This window comes from Chelonia mydas, chromosome 9 (genome assembly GCF_015237465.2).
Source record: "Chelonia mydas isolate rCheMyd1 chromosome 9, rCheMyd1.pri.v2, whole genome shotgun sequence".
Taxonomy (NCBI): domain Eukaryota; kingdom Metazoa; phylum Chordata; order Testudines; family Cheloniidae; genus Chelonia; species Chelonia mydas.
In genome coordinates, this window is record NC_057855.1 from 51,916,035 (window position 1) to 51,931,188 (window position 15,154).

General features: G+C 47.2%; 1 protein-coding gene across 5 annotated transcripts in view; it reads right to left on the reverse strand.

Moving 5' to 3' along the window:
- The window catches only part of EPHB1 (EPH receptor B1), a 356,679-nt gene that overhangs the window by 69,859 nt on the left and 271,666 nt on the right, over window positions 1-15,154 (reverse strand). For 4 of the 5 annotated variants that reach the window (XM_007056966.4, XM_043523075.1, XM_027819337.3 and 1 more), the window contains 4 exons: window positions 9,206-9,387; window positions 7,581-7,743; window positions 2,549-2,657; window positions 1,362-1,426 (listed from right to left, as the gene is read on the reverse strand). In XM_007056966.4, the coding sequence (XP_007057028.1) occupies window positions 1,362-1,426; window positions 2,549-2,657; window positions 7,581-7,743; window positions 9,206-9,387 (519 nt within the window). The remainder of the gene's footprint in view (window positions 1-1,361; window positions 1,427-2,548; window positions 2,658-7,580; window positions 7,744-9,205; window positions 9,388-15,154) is intronic. The other variant, XM_027819335.3, reaches the window with a different exon arrangement.

Consider the following 15,154-nt stretch of genomic DNA (forward strand, 5'->3'; position numbering starts at 1 on the left):
ACAGACTGCTCCAGCTCAACGTGTCTAAACTTCAGGTTATCAGATCTCTCAGCCCCCCAACATGCCCCCTCTTATCTATCCATGTGAAACTCTACAGCACCCTGACTCAAAACACAGACGCCAGTTTCTGTATTGCAAATCTGTTCAAAAACCATGAGTCAGGCCCCCTCAAAATCCAAAGTTTGTCTTAAAATCATAAGACTAAAACAATGACAACAGTTGGGTTCTTTTTATTGGTCTCCTGGTCTCTGAGCCTCTAAGATGCACTCAAGTCACATTTTCAAGATTTTCTTGCAGAAATGAGGGCTACAAACCTACTTTTTTTAAAAGGAAAGCTGAGAATCTCACCTAATCACCTGCCTCCAGCATCTGGAGCTTTAAAAGAACCCAAATATCGGGAGAGACATGATAAAAATTGCAAGAGTCAGCCCCACTGCATATTTTATTCTCCTCCTCCCATCATGCTGAGACTCTGACCAAGTCCTGTCATTTCTCGCACTATACCATCTCTAAGATCTGCCCTTTCCCCTCAAGCCCTGCTACAATAAATCCTGATCCATGCCTTGCTCAATTTGGGTCTTGTCAGTTTGCGTCTTGCAACCTCCTCCACTTTGGATTGTCTGTTATTAGTTCCAGTCTAGCAAAAACTAGATTGGGTGATCTTTTTTTTTTTTTTGGTGAATAATTTATTTGCTGAAAAATGCAGGTTTGAACTGACCGCAAGCAAAATGTTTGGGGTTTTCTGTTTTTGTGAGAAAAACTGAAAAAATTGTTTTGTTTCAGGTAGACCTGAAATAAAATTTCTTTTCAGACTTTTCAAAACCAAACCGAAAAGCCAATTATTTGTCGAGCACTAGCTCTCCTGCTAAAATCAGCATCCTTTCCCAGTGCGCTGATCACATCTGCTCTCCTTAGACCCCTTCGCTAGCTCCATCTCCCTTCACTAGCTTCCTCTCTCCCTCAACTTCCGACTCCTTTTCCTCACCTTCAGAGGCATGCAATGTGTCTACCCCACTCATTCCACCCTATAGTCACTGTCTGCTTCTCTCCTTCTTTTATACTGCACCTTACTGTACAATAGCCTCCCCCTCTCTCTCCACCAAACTGCCTCGCTCTCCTTCTTCAAGCCCATGAAGGTGTGCTGAGCTGCACTGAGCTTATGATTATAAATCCTTTGCTATTGTCCTGTGTATCATCTTCATCTGAGTTAGGCTGCGCGGAGAAGTTTATCTTTCCATGTGACTTCTAAAGCCACAGACAGTTGCAGCTCTCTGTAAAAATTATTAGTGTATAGGAAACACACATGTTACAACTTTCTTTCTCCAACACAAACCTGCTGTACCGTTTTTCTCTCCACTCACCTCGGCCAGTGCTGTAGTGCTGTAATTTATCACTGTACACGGCCTCTTTGCTGTAAGCCCGCTTCCTAGGGAAAGGGGAGACAAATTGTTCAGGTAATGTATAAGTGGCTCATTCTTACCCAGACCACTCAGAGCATCTCTGAAAAAGAGTGTGATAATGAATTTACCTGCACTGGCATGGGAAAATGATGCCTATTACTCATGCACTAACAAATATCTACATCGAGGTGATACAGATGTGCACAGTCACATGCAGATATATCGATAGAGACACACCCACACGCACAGCTGTCTACCTATATCTGTCTGTATGTCAGAGATTTGAAACAGTGAGTGTCCACAGGAGAAGGAAGAGACAGTGACCCAGCATAAATTGTAGCTCTGGAATCCGCATGCCCAATTTTTGCTCCCTGAGTGCTACAGATTCAGTGAGTGGAGCAGGAAAGGGTGGGAGACAATAAAACTGGGTCCATGTTTGCAAAAATATTGTTGAAGTAAATTCTCTGATTAGACTCCTTTAAATCTGTTGCTGTCTCCATGGCTCATGTTCACTTGAATGAAACACGCTTCCCCTCTTGTTTCACGTCTAATTTCTCATTGTGTTCGCATAAAAACTCACTGAAAAATGTATCACCCACTGAGAACTGTCTGGTGTGATATTTACCTGTGGCAGCGCTGCCTTGGGACTCTCTAGTACAAGCATAATGGTCATTTGTAAACTGCCTTGTGCTAGGTGTCCCCAGCTCATTCAGCTGTGGCCCAACTAATGCCCTCAGGTTTGCTCAGAGGGCAGAACATAGCTCAGTAAGTGGCAAGCTTTAATGGGAACCAGAAGACTCACATCTCGTGCCCTTTAGTACTGCAAGGATACTTCATCCTTCCCCACCTCACATGCATTTCTTGCACATGCTGTTTACTTTGTACTTTCCACCACCTCCAAATCTCAGTTCAGTTCCTGTTACACCTATACAGCACGGCACACCCAACCAAGGGGAATTGTGAACCGTTCCCCTTCTCTGCAGTCTGGCTGCTGCTTTGCTCCGGGCTGGCCAGCAGGAGGCACTGCAGCCAATGGCTCCTCCTTGAAGGCCCTCTCACTGCATCAGAGGCATGGCCCCTGCATGCCAGGGAGACTCTCCCTTCTGATTGCAAAGGAAAAGCTAAAGACTGCGGGTGAAAAATGGTACCTGCTGCAGACGATTGAAATAGCCACCAGCGAGACAATGAAGACCACACCGGCTGCTGCAGACCCTGCGATCAAAGGCAACTGCTCTCTCAGCTCTGACTTGTAGTCATCTGCAAGGCAGAAAGGCATCTTACTCTCTCTCCGACCCAAGGAAGAGCCAAGGACAAACCTCTCGTGGCCTGATTCTGCTGCCCTTTGGCTGAGAAGCTGCCCACGTTGGCTTCAATGGAGTAAGGCACTATTCACTGGGAATAAGGGTGGCAGAATGAGACTGAGGCACCAGATATATGGCTCCTCCCACCTCTTCAGCAAGGCCAACCACTTGTGGGTTGGGAGCATCACCATAGGCTCGGAAAGAAGCAAAGGGATGAGACAGTCCTGGGCTTGCATAGCCCTGATGCGGATTGTCACACACGACTCGCGTGCATTTGAGGTTAAAAAATTGAACAGAAAGGTTGGCAGGTTGAGCGAATGTGACACATTTCTGAATCTTGTGAAAAGCTGAAAACCTCCACCTTTTCCTCAGGTCTGGGTCTGGCAGCCATGGCACCAGCCATGCTGCCGCATGTTAGATTATTATGCGTAGGGCTTTGTTTCGGTGCTCTAGAGCACACTGACTCACACAAGGTACCTGCTGAGCACCTGCCACAGCAGATCACAACAGACTCCCCAGTGACTGAGCACTGGGCCTGGGGGGAAGGAGGGATGGGATGGGAAGGGGGTAACTGCACAACCCTCGGCTTTGCACAAGAATTATACATTACCAAGAGGGAGCTGATCATGGGTTTAAGTGGAGATGGAAGGAGTTTTAGAGCCATGAGCTTGGGGCAGAGGGAGTATTTAGCAATTACGGCTGCGATTTTCAAAGAGAGGTAGAGTTGGGAGCTCCTTTGGAAATCCCAGCCATCGCTCTTCATTTACCCCACAGCTATGGTCCAACAATGTGACTCTCAGCTCATATAGATGCCCTACTCCCTGCCCTCCCCCGAGACCATCCTGAGGGGATCAACATGCTGGAAATGAGAAAAAAAGAGTAGTTACGAGGAGAACTCTAGCTTCACTGGCTCCTTATAGCTACAGAGCGCGAGTGACCATCTTGCAAAGAGAGCTGTAGCTGCAACAGCCATTGAACTCCATGGAACACAGGGAAGTAGCTGGAGCAACTGAGGAAGTTGATTTCCAGGGTCACACAGGAGAAAACATACGATCTGCTGCTGTGTCCTGTTCATTTGAACAGACCCTTTTGTCACAAAAATGTGACCAAGACACAAACACTGAACTTGCAGCAGCGAAGGAGTTAAAACCGGAAGGGGAGATATGAAAATCCAGAATCTTACGACAGGAGTTCATCCCAAGGGACTGGTTCTCATTTACATTAAGGCCCATTTCAACTTCATGTATGCCTACTTTAAGCCTTTTACACCGTCGGAGTAGTGCACAGGGGTCTTAATGTAAACAAGAATCAGCCTCGAATGCTTTAAGTCTATTTAGCAATGACCGCCTGGCTGATGGAGTACCAGATAAGGACACGGCACTGTGACTCAGGACACTTGGGTCCTGATCTGGACTTTGCCGGTGCCCTGCTGCGTGACCTTCCCATCTTTGTGCTTCTGTTTCCCTCCCTGGCTTTGTCTGTCTTGTCTATATAAATGAAAAACTACTTAGAGCCAGGGTTGTCTCTCGATACGTGTCTGTAGAGCACCTAGTACAACAGGGCCGCACTCTTCATTCCTGTTGCAATACAAATAGTAATAATTCATTTTCTAGAGAGAAAGACCTGTTAACTTGTGCCAGAAGCAGAAACCAAAAGGTTAAAGTAAAAGTCCTTCAAAAGGAGGTATTTAGCACTCCTTTTATCTTTAGTTTTTCTTTTTCACAGTTAGTTGCTAGTAACCAGATTTATCTCCTGCGTGCTACTTAAATCCTGAGAAAGTCTCATCTAACGATCAATGATTATTTAATAATCTACAATATCCATTCTTATTAAATTTCAATTAATTGCTTATTGGAGGCAGAGTTTTCTTCTCCCTTCACTAATCCTGAATATTCAAGACATTCATTTTTTATTTGCATCCTTTCAGTCATTCTGTGTTTTTCCTTTTCCTTATGCTTTTAGATGTTTGCCTTTCAGAAAAAATACACAAAAGAACCTGCTGAAGGTTAGCTTCTTAAATATGAGAAGGCAAAAGAACTTTTCAGAGAAGAAGGATAGTTCTGTGGTCAAGGCATTTCATCAACACTCCAGAGATGTAGGTTTAATTCCTGACTCTCTCATAACCTCACTGTGTGACCTTGGACAAGTCATTGAATTGCTCTGAATAAATCTCTGACTGTGTGCCTGCTCTGATGTTGTTTGGGGCCGTTAGTTGCTATAGTAATATAAATAATTAACATTTGCCACAGACAATCACACACATCTTTCTGTCTTTGTGCTTCTGGGCAACAGTCATAGGGCCATATTTTTCTTTTAATGGCTTCTGCGTCTCTGGGCTATAAACTGTCTTTTTCTACATATCTGTGTACATGACTGAACACAATGGGGCCCTGACTGGATCTCCTGCTGCCACCCCAATACAAATTAATATTAATGGCTGAGGATTTTCAACAGTGCTTAAGGAAGTTAGGCACCCAGCTGCCATTACATTTCAGTAATAGCTGGTTCCTATCTCCCTTAAGCCCCTTTGAAAATCCTAGCTGCTGCTAATCCATTTGTACCCACAATTAAGCATGTGCATTATCCTGCTGGTATACAGACATCTAGCTTGATTCAAACATGTGCAATCTGCATGGGCACATATGACACTTTGTTGAACATGCAATATAAAGGCATAGATTTGGAAGAGAGGCTGAGGGTCTTTTGCATCTGTGGCATGTTCAGTTGAGTTTATTCAGTTTTTCACTATGGCAAAGCCCAGAATAACAGAGCCAAAGGAGAAAGAAAAGACACAGGTTCGGAGGTGACAGAGCTATGGAGTTTCTCCCCTAGCTATAGGCCTCAATTCTAATCCTCTTGTGTTCATAGGAGAAACCCTCACATACATGTTCATAGCAGACTACTGGTTGTGTGGTTTCACTGGAGCAATCTAGGGAACTAGCATCCATCATGTGACGTCCTGGAAGTTCATAAACAGTAGTAGTAAGAGCTATTACGGGCCCGATCCTGCACTGGTGTAAATCAACAGAGCTCTGTTGTTTTCAGTGGGGCTACTCACATGCTTAAATATTTTGCTGGATCAGAGGCAGAATGCTCAGCACCTTGCAGGATTGAGCCCATGGCATGTTACTCTAGAGGAGGTACAAATGGGCTGGAAATCAGAGAGAACAGACTGCCTTTGGGAGATTTCTGAACTTATGGCTTCTGGGCATGTTAGACTACCACAAGAAAAGCCTTTCTTTGCCAATTTCAGCACTTCCCTGAAGGACTGGGGAGTGTTGTGAGAATGAAAAATAATCCCCCCACCTTATGATTTTTTAAGGTTACCTGGCAATTTTTCATGCTAAGAAACAAAGACAAGTTGGAACCGGAGGAATGGATCCAAATATCCTTAGCTGTTGTGTAACTTTGGAGAAAGAGCTAGACCTTTTGGTACAATGTACTGAACTGAGGAAAGGACCCTGAACACCTCCATTCACTGCTTGGCCTGATTTCTGGATCCATCTGCCCTGAAGAGATTTAGATCAGGTTTAAAATGTTCTGAGTCTGGGGAATGTTTCATGTCACTTCTTAGTTGATTTGAAGCAGTTTGTTCATCTCTTAGAGTGACTTACCGAATATACAACTAATAAACTGTTATACAGAGTAGGAGAGAGCACGTACAGGAAGGATAGCTTCTTTCTAATCTCCTTATTTTAGTCTGTTCTTTGCGTCTTTTATTGATGTTATTCAGAGAAGTGTCATACAAATGATTAAAGAGCTGGGGGATTGATTTACAGGAGGGAAGAGTCAAAGAGTTAAATGTGTAGGGCTTGTGAAATGAGAGCAAGGGAGCAGAGGCTGGAGGGACATAATCTATAAGAATCTGAAGGGGGTAAGTGCCACAGATGAAGTGGAAAGATTTAGGGCTGAAGAAGGAGAGGCTGGAAGTAGTGGGATGAAACTGAAACACCGGGGCTGAATACTGGGAAAATCTTCCTGTGAGGGAGGCCTGTTAGAGTGTGAAATAGTCTCTGGAAGGAAAGAGCGGACATTCCATTGAGTGACTGGTTAAAAAAATGCCTGGACCAAGGGTGTGTCTTTTCTGCAGTTTGAGGGGTTTATTGCAGGTCGGGTAGACATACCGCGCTAACGTTACCCTTGCTAGAATGGCTAACAATAGCAGTGTCGAGGTGGTGGTGCAGGCTCCAGCAACATGAGTAGCTCCCCAGTGGCTGTGTGCAGCCCCCGCTGAAGCTCCCCCTGCCACGTGTACACTGGTATTTTCAGCCATGCTAGCATGCGTGTGTCTAATTGAGCTGCAGTTGCACCTTGGATTGCAGCGTAGACCACCCCAGTGAGCAGAGAGTGGAGTGTAGGCAACAACCCCGGACTGGCCAGGAGAGGGACTAGAGCAGCTGGCCTGACAGTTCTCTTCCATCCTTCATTTCTATGTGCATGTGAGTTCCGTGGCACTCAGATCACATCCCCTCCCCCATCTCTGTGCGTACCCTCATACAGCACACACACGCTAGTGTGACATACTTCCCAGCTCAGCCAGAACAGACTCTTAGCAAGCTCTCCTGTGGTGAGAGGCATGGGGTCAGGAAGGGGTTAACATTCATGTTCTCCCCTGGCTGGCATGCAAATAATCCAAGCCACATACAGATGCGGGGAAATGCAGTTAAATGGTGGAGGAGAAAACAGAGATAAGAGATTTAAAACAGATTACTCCTCCAGCTGGCAATTAATCAAACATCACTATAAATCACCTGGCTCTTGCCACACTGCCCCTCTGGGAGCTGGGGTTTGGAGAGACAGGTTTATTTAATCCAATTACAGCTTGAGCTGCAAGTGAAGCCTCTCTCTCTCTTACCCCCTCCTTTTGCCACACACTCACCATCTGTCAGCGTTTGGAAGCACATTTTCCCGCTGTATTTCCCATAGCCAGCCACTGTCCGGGCTCGCACCTGCACCACATACACCATGCCAGGCCTCAGCCCCTCGATCCTGGCCGTGTTGGTTTGACTCTTGGCCATGGATGAATTGTACTCGTTGTGATCCTGCGGGGAACAGCAAAGGAAGGCTGGTGTCGATCAAAGGGAGGGAGTGGCACGGTCCCAGAGCAACGGTAGTCCCATCCAATGGCCACCCCAGGGTTCTACTCAGGCATGAGGCTGATCCACTGGTGGAATGGGAATACTGGGGTTAAAGTGTTACTGCTCCAGTCACCCCACTCCAAGCATTCTGCACTGAAAATACAGAGCACTGAAGGAAAATGCACATGGCCATATTGTCACTAATGAAATGCGTGCCTTATATTAATATATATATATATGTGTGTGTGTGTGTGTGTCTATATGTATACAGTGTGGTAGCTAGACACATTGCACACGGGTGTCACACTGCCAACCTGCCATGGCTTCTTTGAAAGACCGCTTGCAGGTACAAGGAAAGACTGCAGAAGTGAGTAAGGAAAGCAAACACATCAGCAAATGGGGACGAAGACAAGTCTTTCCTTCTCCCTTCCCTCCCCCCCCATCTTGTGCAGTTAGATTGCAAGGTCATTGGGGCATATGTGCATGCACAGCACCTAGCACAACAGGGTCCTGGTCTCAGCTGAGGTCTCAAAGCACTACCACACTACAAACACGAATGCGTTTGCTGGGGCAGTGAGCACTGTTTGTCACCCTGTTTGTCACCTAGATTCAAATCTTAAATGGGGTCACTAAGGAAAAGTCGGTTTGACCTGTCTTCTCCTAGCCCTGCTTGTCCACGTGACAAGAGGGGTGCACAGGTCAGCACTTGACCAGCTGTGGAGCAGAAAGGAATTATGGAGGCTGCGCCATGTGGTGTTGGACTAGCAGGTGTGGAGTGGGATGCAGCCAAGGAACGAGCCCCTTGAAGTGAATGGCCGGAGCTGGTGTTGGAGGAAACCTGCTCAGCACCATTTTGCGCTCTATACCTGGCTCTTTCCCTCCCTTTAAAAACACATAGAACAAATGCCTGGACATGGCTCTTCTACACGCATCCTCTCATCCAGCACACTAGGCTTTGTTCAGACTCTCGGGTCATGTTGTAACTCAAGTTAATTCACTGCTCGACTTATGCTGCATCTAGACCAGAAACAGACATTTCTGTCCTGGAACAAATGCTGGTGGTGTGTCTGGATTAGCATTTACGATTGTCTTACAGAACTTTAGTTAGTTCACATTCAATTAACTCAACATGACCCAAAACTCTAGTCTAGCAGCAGTGTCACTTATGCCCCCTCATACCCATACCTCACACCCAATTTACCTGCCAGGGCTGGGTGTTATCTCTCATGATAAAACTTTGTTGAGTTATCCAAGGACCTAATCCTAACCCCACTGTACTCAATGGGTCTTTCCACTGAGTTCAATGGGTGGTGGCTCAGGCCCATAATTAACAATCCACAACAAGGAAAAAAATACAGAAGCATTTCAGAGCCTGGAGTGTCTGTCCCCACCCCAGACTTCTTCCCCTGCTTTCATTCAGGCTTACGGTGGCTGGTCGTGAACCCACAGTGCTGCTGATCTCGGGGTGGCAGATCCGGCTCACCTTCTCATAGTAACGGATCTCGTAGTCCAGGATGATGCCATTGGGCTGCTCTGGCTGAGGCCACGACAGTGTGATGCTCCTCATGGTGGCACTTACCTGGTGCATGATGGGAACTGTGGAGGGAGCTGTGGAGAAAGGAGGAAACAGGAAATATAAGAGAAGTGAAAATTAACTCATGGATGGGGGGAATAATGTGATCTGAAGAGAGGGTGAAAATAAAATGTCAGAGAGCCATCCTGGGGGGTGAGGAGGGAAAGAAGAGAATGGGAAGAAAGGAGCAAATGGCGAGAGGTTGGAAGGAAGGAGGATGAGATATTATACAGCATAAGAACATGAGAATGGCCTTGCGAGTCAGACCAATGGTCCATCTAGCCCAGTATCCTGTCTATGACAGTGGGGCCAGTGCCAGACGCTCCAGAGGGAATGAACAGAACAGGGCAATTTCAAGTGATCCACCCCCTTGGTCCAGTCCCAGCTTCTGGCAGGTTCATCCTTTTCTATGTGAAGAAGTACTTCCTAATCTGTGTTTTAAACCTGCTGCCTATTCATTAATACAACTCACTGCATTAACACCACCTATTTAAAGGGACCAAGAGAAAATGTTTTCAGTGTTGTAGAAACCAGATAACACAGAGAATTCAACCTTAAAGAATGGAATATAAAGAAAGAGGCATATGTACTGTAGCTGTAGCAGAGGGGGATAAATAGGTGTAGAAAGCAGAATCAGATGGAGAGAGAAAGACAGATTCAGCATATGGGTAACCAAGAGTTATGATGATGGTTTATTGTTTGTTGATGGCCAGCGGTGCGCTTGGTGCAGCGGAGAAAATAAAGAAGAGAACTCAGTCCCTGCTCCATGAATAATCAAAATCAATCTCTAACAATAATGGAATTGATCTAATCAATCTAGACAATGCTAGAAGACAGACTGATGTAAGAGGGAGAAACAGGAACAATAATCAAACAAAAAAGGCCATTGACCAAGACTTTCCCTCTACCCTATTTCACATAGCAGAGTGCTCCCAGCAGGTCCAGCTGCTCTTTGGTCCCAGTCCTGTGAGTGTGAAACATCACAACACCTTTTTGCAGTAACTGGGAGTTCCAATCACATAGGGTGCTGGGATCAGGCCCTCATACTGAGATGTACTGCCATTATTTTAACACTGAGCTCCCACAAAAATGCCCCCATTTGCCTATCATTGGCCCCACGCCCTGGTGTGTAGGGCTGCAGGCAGGAAGAGTGGTGTGTATGGTTCCCTAGGAAATATTTTGCAAATACGTGTCATCTGGGGCAGTTTGGCGCATTCCAGAGGCAAGTCACTTGCTCTTCAACCATGTCTTAAAAAGTCCCAAACACAAGTCCTCTCTGGGAAGAGTGAGTGAGCAGTGTCGCGGGGTGTGTGTGTGTGTGTGTGCTGAATTCCACTGGAGGTGGAGAACTCACCCCACCCCTCCCTTTGCCAAGTTAACAAGAGGCTTCCATGTTTATTTGCTATTATTGCAACACTATGCATGAAATGAAAGCAGTGTGTCAATAAAACTGGTTAAATATTTAAACTGATAATTATTTTTAATTAGAGATTTCGAATTCTGAGTGCTCAGTCTCACCAGGAACAGTCAATAACTCATAGCGAGCAAAGCAGCAAATTCAGAGGACATTTCCCAGGGGGTGAACAAAACACAGCTTCCCCATTCCATTAACTGTGACAGAGGTTGGAGCTACCCAGTCTAAACCTCTGTCTGTCAGGTGGCCTCTTGTCTGATACTTGGATTGTAAGCACCGGGCTGTCTTTTGTTCAGAGTCTGTACAGCACTTGGCACAGTAGGGTTTTGGGCCAGGACTAAGGCTCCCAGGTGCTATTGCAATACAAACAAATTATAACAACAATAAACTTTGGCAGGACAATATTTCCACTTAACTATCCAGGCTGCTAAGTCCCCCAGTAAGGTTCCAGGACAGGGTCTCACTGAGCACCCAGAGCATGGGCATAGTTTGTGGAAGGGGGTAAGGGGGCTTTGTCCCCCAAACAGGGCCAGACTTATGGGTGGGCATTGTGGGCAACCATCCAAGGTGTCATGGTCAGGAGGCGAGGCTCAGTGCATTTAATTTAATGCACCAGGACAGGCCCCTGCCAGCTGGGGAACTGGCTTCAGCGTGTCTGAGACGTCCCATGTTGTGTTTGTGTTTGTGTAGTGTGTGCATGTGCGTGTGTGTGTATACACAGAAACACATGTCACTGGGTCAGCCCCTCTCAGATTCCTAGCATTTCATGTGCCCTCACAGACAGGAACATGGACATACAAACACGGGCATATGTGTGTAGACATACTCACAGTTCCACTCACTCAGCTTGTTCTGGCATGATAAGCTACACTCACATAACCAAAGGGAAATGGAGACTGAGCCCTCAGGGTCCCTGTTCGAGACCTGAACAAACATCGGGGCAGGCACCTGGCCCCATGGGCCAGTGGTAACCCCACTGTGGGCCCAGCACTGCAAACCTCGGGTATGCGCGGAATTCCACCCCCACCCACCACAGCCCCGCTGGCTGGGCTGGCGCTGCCCCCGCAAATATAGAAGTCACACTGTGCCTATGGCCCAGAAGAAAATCCCCAGAAGCTTTAGTACCTACAGAAGGTAAAAGGAACCACAAAGATCCCAGGGGAATATTTTTACAGCTCTGTTATTCTATGGAGCAGCCATCAAACTGAACCAAAAAGAGTTGGTTTGTGGATTCAGGGAGCGTTAACAATCACCTCTGCCCTTTTACGCCTGGCTCAGGGCTTGCCCCATTAGCTTGGCTGAAGGTACAAAAGGAAAAAGAGGAAAGGCCAAGCCGAATGTCAAATCGAAGAAAGAAGCAGATCTCATTAATCCTGAGCCAGCCAAGCAGGAGGCAGAATAATCCTCTCAGAGGTTCAGGGCCTCTACCCTGCTCTCCACTTGAAGTTCAAAGTTAGTCTTCGCTGGGCTATGCAAAGCAAGATGGGCATGATCCAGGAAGAGCGTTTCTGCAGCTAAAATGGTGAGACATGTGCTGGAAGGCACTTGAAGAGTTAATACTAGGCCTCACCATCCCCAGAAGCAGTGCTGACTTCCTGTCTCACATCTACATAATTACAACACCACTTCTGTCTGTAGCCGCACAGGCCTCTTTGTACTCCTTGCTCCTGCCTGCCTCACAATGGGACACCCTCATCTTCCAGTTCAACCCCTTGGCCACTTTCCGAAGTTACTCTTTTGCACTTGTGCTCTGACTCCCTTAGCTCTCCTTACATCCCCTCGACAGAGCTCTAAGGCTGTCTAACCTAGTATAACTTGCATGCCAAAGAACTGGTAGAAGATGGAAGATGGTCTATGTGGAAGTAGGGTGACTTTACTGTACATCTTCCTACACTCTCTTCTGGCTCCTTGCCTTGCAAATTACTCCGGATTAGGCTAGTGTAGACATTGTTGGAGGGGGCACACCAGCAGGTTGCTCTATGGGAGTGTACTTGGTGGAAGGGTTTGTTTACACATCACCTCTGAATCTGGCCCTATGAATCCAAGGGAACCTCAAGGCCAGATTGGCCAAGCTGTACATCTGAAGGGAGGCTAAGTTAGCGAAACATGCACACCGAGAGGACGGGAAGAAAGTGCAAATTACAGTAACTCTCTTCATCACTCACCCTCATCTCGGAATTCGGCTCCGCATATTCATTCTCCAAACACTCTGAATTCCCTGATGGTGAATCTGCACATCACTCAGGCAACACAACATGCGTTTCCTTAAACAAGTTAATTTCTCGTCTGGTCCTCTGGGGACATCAAAGTCTCGTGTGCCAAAGCCCACTGAAACATGTGGGGAAGGCTCAGGAGAAGCTAATCCTCAGAGTCCAAGTGCAGAGCTCCCCACCCCCTAGTCCTTGGGGAGCTGGGATGCCAGCAGCTTCACTGACAAGGAGAAACATTCCCATTATTATAAATCGGGGTGGCCAACCTGTGGCTCTGGAGCCACTCTTCAGAAGTTAATATGCAGCTCCTTGTATAGGCTCCAACTCCGGGGCTGGAGCTACAGGCGCCAACTTTCCAATGGGCCAGGGGGTTCTCACTGCTCAACCCCTGGCTCTGCCACTGGCCCTGCCCCCACTCCACCCCTTCTTCACCCCCTCCTCTGAGCCTGCCATGCCCTCGCTCCTCCCCCCCCCCAAGCCTCCTGCACGCCACGGAACAGCTGATCAGGAGGTGCAGGGAGGGAGGGGGAGGCGCTGATCGGCGGGGCTGCCATGGGCGGAGGTGCTGGGAGCCGGGAGCTGATGGGGGGCTGCTGATGCATTACTGTGGCTCTCTGGCAATGTACATTGGTAAATTCTGGCTCCTTCTCAGGCTCAGGTTGGCCACCCCTGCTATAAATCATCCGTGACCTCACCACTAACCAAGTAGCAGCACATGGAGTAATTTTCCAAACAGCTCTCAGACGCTAACAACTTTCAGCTACTCGTGAGTTCACCAACACTTGAATTGTCATCCAGAGGTGTATGGCTTGGTATGACAACCTCCTGCCCCAGCCGGCCCCCTCAGATGTTGGTAAATCCTGCTTGGCCAGGGAAGAGATTAATTTTTTCTCCTAGTGGAATGTTTGACTCTGGTAGGGATGTCTCTGTTCAAAACAAATGAGCATATACTAATTCTGGGGACATCACCAGCTGAGCAAATAAATAGCTGCATATTGGTTCTGCCCACCCCTCAGACAAGGGGCAATGCTTGACTGTCAGGTATCACATACATTCAGAGACACTGCAGGTAGGATCTTCAATATTACTCCCCTCTCTCCTTGTTTATGCAAGGAGTAACATCCCACACTAATCCTGGTACTCTGGAAATTGAAGGCCACTTGAGTAGCTAACATGAAATACCTTGGCACTCACTTGTGGAGGTAGACGCACCATTCCCTCCTTTACAGAGCAGCTGAATGTGGTCTATGCCCTGCCCCCATGGACAGCCTGGGGCTCCAAAGCCCTTGCAAAATGCACCCTACCCTGCCAAGCCTTCTGTTCTACCTCTGCCCTGGATAGATACTGCCATCTGTGGCACAGGCCTAATGGGCTTCTGCGTTAATCACCTGGGGAAAGCAGTGGGTGTCGCTGCTTTTTCCACTTCCATGAACACGGCCCGTTCCACAGATGGCCCAGTATGATAACTGTGGTCTGGCTCCAGCCACTGACATCAGTTCCCTAACCCATCTCCCCTCCCTAAAGCACATTGGTACATAATATCAGCCATATGACTCTCACAAATAACACAGCGCGCCGATTTGCTTACAAACAAATGCCCTTATTAAGAGAAGAATCCTACACATATTTGTAACCCCCTACAAGAGAGCTATGGAGCAGCATAATGATTTCTTAGCAGTGTCTATGATGTGAGCTTTATGTCTCGTTTCTTCTCCTTCTGAGGGTTGTGTCTATACACATAGCACAATCTCTATTTGCTACGAACATCAGACCTTCGAAAAAATGCTTTCTACAAAATACATGTGCAAATCTATCATACCACATAGGCCAGGTTCTTTATTCCAGCTGAGTCCCACTGTGTGCAGCGTGGGGTGAGGGGCACCACGGAATCACAACTCTCTGATTCTTTGCCTGGCTCTGCCTAAATCCCAATGCAGGTTAAAGCAACCTGGGGGGCTCCTCTAACCTGCACCCATTGAAAACAGTTTCCAAAGAGCTGTCTGATAGCTGACAACAGCTGGAACCCGCAAAGGTGACCAGACATCCTGGTATTATTGGGACAGTCCCGATTTTAACCCATTTGTCCCGCGTCCCGACCACACATCGGTTGGGATGCCCTTTGTCCGGGTATTGGGGACAGATCGCTCACCATCACTGCCAAAGCCCCGGGGCTGGCGT